This window comes from Camponotus vicinus, unplaced genomic scaffold (genome assembly GCF_025532165.1).
Source record: "Camponotus vicinus isolate PSW18456_S1 unplaced genomic scaffold, iyCamVici1.0 SCAF_1, whole genome shotgun sequence".
Classification (NCBI taxonomy): domain Eukaryota; kingdom Metazoa; phylum Arthropoda; class Insecta; order Hymenoptera; family Formicidae; genus Camponotus; species Camponotus vicinus.
Window position 1 is genome coordinate 5,124,263 of NW_028141945.1, and position 8,547 is coordinate 5,132,809.

Genomic DNA, 8,547 nt, shown 5'->3' on the forward strand with positions numbered 1-8,547 from the left:
TTATATAATAATATTTGTAATAATATTAAAGTTATTGAATATTACAAAAAGAACAATATTTTTATTTCTATTTTAAAATATAGAGCTTTTTTTTATTTTTATGTGTTCTCATATCATTATTGATAATAATTATTGCCATATAAATTGTCTTTTCTTGCTTTTTAATGTCTCCCTTCGTCTCTAATATCGATAGTAATTCATACGCAGTATGACGTTATCCAAGGATATCGAGACGGTTTTCCTTCTAGGCTTGATTCACGTTTCTTCGGTCGATACTATCGGTGTGTCGTGTGACACGTACAATATATAACTATAGCAACTTCGATAACATCATGCACGAGAATGTATGTGTATATAAGTACAGAGAAACGACGAGCCGCACGACAGAACGTTACCAGCGCTAGTGCCATATGTGTTGCTGAGTCGCCAGTGCCTTTCGTTTAGAAATAAGGTGTGTATCTAACCGGATCCTTCATTGCGGTTCTCCTTCAGTGCAACGATTGTGGGAAAGCGAGGCATTTTTCTCTATACGCTTATCTCGCGAATCAAAAATCGAGAGAGATTTAAAAAAGAACGCGGGCGAAAATGGCTACGCAAATCAATCACTTCGTACTGATTGGTACACTGTTGAGCAGGTCAGTTTATGCATCTTATCATATCCAAGGTGATATTAATCATCGCTACTAAAGCAATCTTATTTGGCTTATACTTTGATATACCACGAATTAATAATTATGAGCCCTAATAAAGTAACTTGCTTTCATTTGCACCGAAATTTACCTACGACGTATATAGCAGATATGATAATAGCATTGAACTATTTATATCATTACATGCGCCATTATATGTCGAAGGACGTATTAAATCATCGCATAAGCGTCATTGCATAAGCTATTGTTCTATACGCGAATATGGATAAAATATATAATTGATCGTTTATCTGATAATTTTCATAAATTTGTTGCATAATGTTGCAGTGCATGTGTCATTGACGGGGCAAGCTTCGCAAGGAACGGTTTTGACTGGGATGACGATCTCAATCGTGATCTCAGTAACATGAATCGACAAATTAATGCATACGTGGCACAAATTAATGAAGAGGTGGCACATCTCACTGAAAATATTAATAGAAATGTGGCACATCTCACTGAAAATATTCAAAAAGATGTTCAGCAAACAATTCAGAGTCTACCGAGAGGTAAGATACTTTACAATACATTGTTGATTGGTGTCTATTCAATATAAAAATTTAAGAGCACATTACGATAAAATAATCTTACTAATTTATGATAAATCGAATAGTTATATTTAACTTTCATTCAGCTTTCGTTTGATTGATATTAATATAAATGATTTGATTTATATAAATAATAATAGATACTTAAAATAATAATTAAATATTTCTACACCATATCTTTTGTATTTATCAAACCTGAAATATAAATATAATCAATCTCTCGAATCTGTATTGCATTACAAAATTAATTTCATCGTTTTTCTATTACTTTTATTCTATTATTTTTATCTTTTTAATTTTTATTTTTTACATAGTTTAATATTATTTTATTTAATTACACTTTGTTGTGTCTGTTTTAATCAGTTATTTTTTTTGTCAAATATCCCGGAAAAGGCATCGATATCTCATATACACACACACACACAATATGTACTATGTAAATATATAATTTTTCATCCTTGTTGCGCGAGCGGAAGAGAGGTCGACGAATTTGCATAATAGTTCAGACATGAATCATGGCTAGTAATACTCTTCGTGTTAAGATAAAAATAAAACGTTTAAAATGAGATGTGAAGAATTGCATTCAAAATCGCATCTCATTCGCCGTACAGCCGTTCCTTTCACTATCAACCGAGATACGGAATACACACTTGCATTCTCTTTCAAGTCTCGAGGCAGGAATCCTTTTCTTCTATTCAATCGATTCATTAATTCGATACTGACGTTTAATTCCGCGAATTAGAACCTTTACCTATGCATTGATCTATACAGGGTGTCCCGAAACTAACTCTTGATATTTTAAAGGCAGATTCTCTGGCCAATTTAAAAACTTTTCCTCAGCGAAAATGTCGCAGCACTAATAGTTTTCGAGTTATAAACGATTGAAAATAAAGGATTTTTCGCAAACTAAGGCTAATGGGAATAAAATATTAATAAAGTCACATTTTTTAGTTAATTTTAGGTAGAGTTTACTTTAATAGAATTTTAATTTAAGGCTTAGTTAGAAAGATACATGATGACAAAAATTGGGAATATGCAAAAAATAATGATCTCCCTCGACATTTTCGCTGAGGAAAAATCGTTTTTAAATTGGCCAGAGAATCTGCCTTTAAAATATCAAGCGTTAGTTTCGGGACACCCTGTGTAGCTTTATTTCGGAGCATTTCAAATCGTCTTAATAATGATTAGTACCGGAAAAAATTACATTTTTCGTAATATCTTTGAAATCGAGCACCGAATGTTGATGACACTGTAATTTAAGGGCAATTAATTAGCGAATGTATAAGGTGTCTTAAAACTTTATATTGTCCGATTCAAATATAATTTTATTTATTGTGTCAGGTACTGTCATTTATTCAAAATTCTCCGAGCATTTCTTTAAATATCAACATATTTTTTAAATATATAAACTTGGACACGTCAAACTTTCTATAAATTTCTTAATTTTACTAAAACACTAATCATGTATTAATCATATTGATCAATTTAACTTTCGAAAGACTCATATATGTGTCACGAATAAACGATTATTCATTTGACAATTAGTCACTTAATCTGTTAATATTCAGACACCGCATGTTATTTATGCAGCTGGTTGTAATCGATATAAAAAAAATTTATCACGAAAATTTGTTCACAGATGCACAAGGAAACATAATAAGCGTTAATGGCAGCAGTATTATAAGCACGAACGGTGTTGATGGCACGAAAATTGTTACCTATATTGATGGGGTATCAAGAATAGTCACAAGTGGTCGCGCACCAAATGGAGAACCGTATGTACGTGACATCGTAGAGAAACGCATAGGAGATATGCTTTATTACAATGAAACTACTTTGAATCCAAAAACTGGTGCCACCGAAACGATTGCCTGGAAGTTGAACCTCGCAATTCCAGGTGCCAAGCCGGAAATTATTACGGATACAAAAAAAGATGAAAAATAAAGCAATATGTTTTCTGTTTTTATTATTATATCCTATACTTTATTATATATAATTTATGTTTCGCTTATATATATAAATCTTATTTTAAGTAAATTTTACTAGGTCAATAAAAGAACACATTAACGCGCTGTGAACAGTTTAATAAATAGCAATGTAAAGATTAAGAAAAGATGGTGTTAAATAGATTAGACTAGATAAGATAGTAGTCTAGATAATTAGAGAATATGTAAGAATATATTATGATTCATAATAAATTCCTAGAATTTCTATATCATTGAATTTCTATTTCGGAATTTCATACGATGTTAGAAAAATATGTTTTCTTCATAATTTGAATATTAAAATGATATAATTATGCTGCAATATTTTTGATAAGCTACAATTGATAAGCCTACAATTTTGCAAATTTTTCGTAATATTATTATCTGCGAGTTCGGTAAGAACGCAAACCGATCATAAAGTACGACAGTAAAATTATGACTTAGAACGAGGAAAGTCATACAATTATCGTGTTGCGCGAACCGACAGTGAGCATAGCAAATTTTTAATAATGATCTTGTAAGAGAGTTTGAATAATAAATAAACTTTCAATTAAAATATGCGCTGATAATATGGATTTTGCGATATCGATGTTTGCTCGATATTTATGTTGTGTGTATCGCGGTTTCATATTATGTACAACTAAATAAGCATTTATATTAATGAAGAGTTTTCCATATTGTACACTTTAATTCAATTGTAATATTATGAATAAATAAATATTGTAAACAATTCTTCTCGATTAATCAATGCAAAATTTGATAGTACTTTTATCTGCTTCTGATTAAAATTAATAAACTTAAAACTGATCTAATATATTTGTTTCAAACAAAAGCTAGTAATATAATCTAAAAGTTTAATAAGTACCATTATAAAATAATGATAATAATGATACAAAACAACTTCAGTTTTCAATCAAATACTTTATATTAAAAGTGAATATTCACGAAACAACTCAATATGTATATGAATAATGTAATTGGCTGCTTTTGCACACAAAATGATAACGTGGAAATGCTCTTTCGAGAACATTTTCGTACTAATATTAAAACATTTTATAAATAAAATGTATTATATATATATTTAATATATACCGAAATTTGTAAGCAATATACTATATAAAGTATCGGAGAATCTTTACAATTGAATGAGGCACGCGCGAAGGAAAAAGATGAATAAGAAACGGGATAAATTTACACGAAAAAGAGATTTGACCAATAAAGAATCATTTGTTACGATATACGGCTACAAAATTTTAAAGGCGGAGAAAGGGGGAACGATTCGTGCTTTCGACGCACATACAAAATGTATACGCGTATGGGATACAAACGCGACGTACATATATATTATTATTTCACAATGACGTCGAGAAATTCTCTGAATCACAATAAAAATATCGTTATCACATTCATAAATGCATTATTAGTAACAATAAAGATGTTTACACATTTCGTGTTTATATTTTCGATAGTTTTATAATCGTCTGACAATTACTTTTCATTTCGTCTCGTGAGACTTTATTATCATATTTATAGAAGTTTTTAACGTGCTCGTAAAAGTCGTATTAAAGACTACAAAAACACAGCATTATTCATTTTCACGTTTTGTCGTAAAGTGACGCCCATCACGAAACAATTTTCAAACAAAAACTTTATTCTTATATAAATTAACGCGCTAGCTCGCAAAGTTTTCCATAATACAGAGATATAATTTGCATAGAGGAGGAGCAGAAAAAATTGCAAATAAATTAACAAACAGCATAAAATTATGAAAAATAAATGCACAAATATACACGTTTGCCTGTATATACGAAAGAGATTTCGATAACTTTAGCAATACAAAGAGAATGTTTCTTCAAAATATTTGCCTTGCTACAAGAAAATAGGTGAAAAGTAATTATTGAATCGTATGGCGCTCGGAATTGTGTCAAAATATGTATTTTTTGCTCTCACAAGTAATAAATTATGCAATGACAAACATACGAATAAAATCAAAAGTCGTAGCGTTTACGCAGCTCATTGTCGAACGTGAGCTTTCAGAGAAAGTAAACGAATACACTTTCCTCTTTCTCGCCGTTGTTTCGCATTTGTTTCTACGCCATTGCCGGTAGATTTACATGCATACAAAGGGATACGTAATACGAGACTCCCTCCGCGCCTCTCGAGAAAGGATACTCCCACATTGGTTTGGGTACGAGATCGTTCGATTTTTTTTCTCTTTTAATGCATGTGGGACCATTGTCTACGCGTGACCACGACCATGAAACACGTGGGTGTAAAATCGTAGGGATCACCAAACATTAACTTGGCCCTTAAAATTTGATTATTGCAGAGTGTCGATATATTATGTTCGATCCCATAACTCCTTCTCAGGCTCTAAGAAAATATACGTACTCTATGACAATGGATAAAAATAAAAATCGGAAAATCCCTGAAAATGATGACGCATCAATAATATCGATCTATTTCTCTCTTCCTGTATATTCAGAAAGGAAATATTTCAAGAGAAACACTTATGTATCGCTTTACGTTGATGCTTTAAAATGTATGTTCCAGTTTCCAGATATCGAATATTATTTATATCGTCCGTGGAAACATAAATAAATGATAAATCGCGCGACTCGCGTTTTACCCCATCGAGAAATGGAACAAGCGTGTTACATTCAAATAACTTCCTCGCTATTGGACGACGCGCAGATTTCTTCAGGCGATGTATGAAATAAATAGTTATTCTTCCGTCTGTTTATCGGCGACGTGCTTTCCTGTCGCACGTCTTTTCCGAAGCAAGATTCCCGTCTTCAATCGAATTGAGTGCTGTACTCGAATAATCGGTGAACAAGGAATGAAATAAGAATCGCGGGATGCGGAAAATCGTTATCCGAATAAAAGTAAGCTTGCAGGGATTCCGTGCCTTTTCCGCGCGCTCGTAAAGTTAAAGTTTCGCGGTAAGTCATTAAAATGCATGACTCTCACGGGACGAAAAACTCAACGAGATGAAATCTCTACGACGGGAGCGTCTCGTTAGGCTGCTAATTTGTCAGGCCCGGTGACACAGGGTCCCCGAAATACATCGTTACAGATGGTAATCGTCGAAAGGCCGCAGGAGAGGTCGCCTCATGTGGTAAACGGAAGCGTCGAGATGAGAAGAGAAGTAGGATTCCACGCGAAACGGTGGAATCTTGATTTACGAACGGAAAAGAAATCCAGAGAGAAAAAAGTTCTTTCCGCGGAGGAAGAGAGGGTTTCCTGGAAGATGCAACGTTTGAAATATGGATTTCCTCATCAATATGGACGGCTCAGAAATTGCCGCAGCTTCGTACTCGCCCTTGAAATATATGCGTAGCAAAATATGAAGATGACCACTCCTCAAACGATTAAAAAAAACATCTTTTTATTTTAAAATATACAATCAAGTGAAATAGTTTTATTTTATTACACATTAAATTTTATCTTTTATCTAATGTAGAGAATGAGTATAGATAATTTTATATAATGTTGTCTAAATAAAATATATTATAAATTGTATCATAAAAAAATCTCGGAAATTAAAAGTTATTAGGGAGAGTCATTTACTAATAGAATAATTTTTTTTTTATTCGATATTTGTATTAATTAACGGTTACGCGATGATTACGCGATATGTATGATAATGACTCAGACGATGTCTTCATTTCACGAGAGCCTTTACATCGAAATGCCTTGATAGCGGCGCTAATTACTGCAGAGATAGAGTAAGGATATATGCGTGCACACACGCGTGTATTTGTCATCTCGAATGCAAACTGACTCGGTCTCCAAGATAATAACAGCGTACACGTGGTTGTCCCTCTTTTTCGAGTGTTTTTTTGCTCCCTTTTTTGCATCTTTGCTCCAGATGCGATTCTTTCCAGAATTTCACCGGAACTCGCATTTCTATCGCTATATTAATTTTTATTTTATATATCAGTTGTGTGTGCAACGCTACGAAGCGCAGCAGTTGCGTGGACGTGCGACTCGTAACTCTTTGGAAATTATGCAGCGCATTACCGTTTCGACGTTTCGTTACTTTACGAGAGTGCAGCCTCGACACTCCTCTTCATTTCTATTTCTCTCTTTCTCGTTCTCTCTCTTTTTCTTTCTGTTGCATTTTGGATCGCGCGCGAATTTCACCGACGAGAAGATTGGGCTCAAGGTAAGATTGTAAGAAGCTTAATTCGAGAAAGTTTGACTCTCTTGATATGTGATACAAAATATAGCCTATGTTGATTATGACAAGTAAACGCGTTTGTCAATAATAAATATAATTATTGCTCTCATTTTTGTGGATCAAAATGTCAAAACTGTTCGAAATTATCGCATTTCAAAAATTAATTAAGTAAACTCGCATCTCCATTTGCTCTCTGCGTAAACAATAAATTTTAAAGTAAATTTAATTTAATGGAACGCGAAATATCATGTTTCTTTAGAATTTATTAAAATTTATTAAATTATAATTTTAATATTTTGATTATTTAAATAAAAGGGCTACATTTACTGAATAATTTCAAATTGTTTAAATATATAATATGCGATGGTAAAATATAAAAAAAAATTAAGTTATTTCAAGCGATATTTCAACGCAGGCTCACTTTAAAATTCGGGATCGACCGACGAAGCAGGGTCATCCTGGCGTTTGTGAGAAAAAATTATATGTCGCTTTGTTGCGAATTTGTTGGCGCTTATTTGTTATGGCATGTGCATCAGATAATCGCTACAGATATTTCTCCTGGCGCTTATTAACACCATCGCTATTATCGGTGCCGCGATCGTATTTTTCGCGATTTTATCGTCGCGCGTCTACAAACTTTATGTCATAATTTAACGGCTCCTCAGAAAACAGACGTACCGACGAAAAAACCTACGGGTAAATAACCCGATATGGTTCTTCAATTTCGAGAGATTCTCTCGCGGCCATCAGACCGGAGTTTCACTCCGTCGCGTGCAGTTACCAACTTAATTTCTACTTTATATACCAATTATGCCATTTCAAAGCGCACGATTTCAAAAGCGACATCGTTTTACTTCGTAACCCGTCGCGAATTATGGTTAACGTTATTGCGCTTCGATGTTTCGTTAATTTACAAGGCAATGTATCTTCAGTACCTTCTTCAGTCAACTCTGATCGTATTTTCGCCCCTCGTTGCCGCCTATCTACGCTATTTATTACTTTTTCACAAACGTGACGAGGGTAGTTTTTGTGTCATTAAGCGCTAATAAGGATGGTATTTCACCGGAATACGAATTTGCTCTCTAATGTTTAGGACGTGATCAGAAAATATATTATTCGAAATACGAGCAAAAACTGCGAAA

At 33.2% G+C, this 8,547-nt stretch overlaps 1 protein-coding gene across 1 annotated transcript; it reads left to right on the top strand.

Annotated features, from left to right (window-relative positions):
- Positions 1-364: 364 nt before the first annotated feature.
- On the top strand, positions 365-3,954 carry LOC145970565 (uncharacterized). Its single transcript, XM_083097429.1, has 3 exons — positions 365-635; positions 978-1,198; positions 2,877-3,954. Exons 1-3 carry the CDS (start codon positions 586-588, stop codon positions 3,179-3,181), a joined length of 576 nt encoding a protein of 191 aa, XP_082953555.1. The 5' UTR covers positions 365-585; the 3' UTR covers positions 3,182-3,954.
- The last annotated feature ends 4,593 nt before the right edge of the window (positions 3,955-8,547 follow it).

Excerpts from the sequence above, each read along its gene's own strand:
- LOC145970565 (XM_083097429.1), top strand. The coding sequence starts at position 586 with ATGGCTACGCAAATCAATCACTTCGTACTGATTGGTACACTGTTGAGC. Across the intron at positions 636-977 it reads ATTGGTACACTGTTGAGCAG|TGCATGTGTCATTGACGGGG; the intron begins GTCAGTTTATGC and ends ATAATGTTGCAG. Across the intron at positions 1,199-2,876 it reads AATTCAGAGTCTACCGAGAG|ATGCACAAGGAAACATAATA; the intron begins GTAAGATACTTT and ends ATTTGTTCACAG.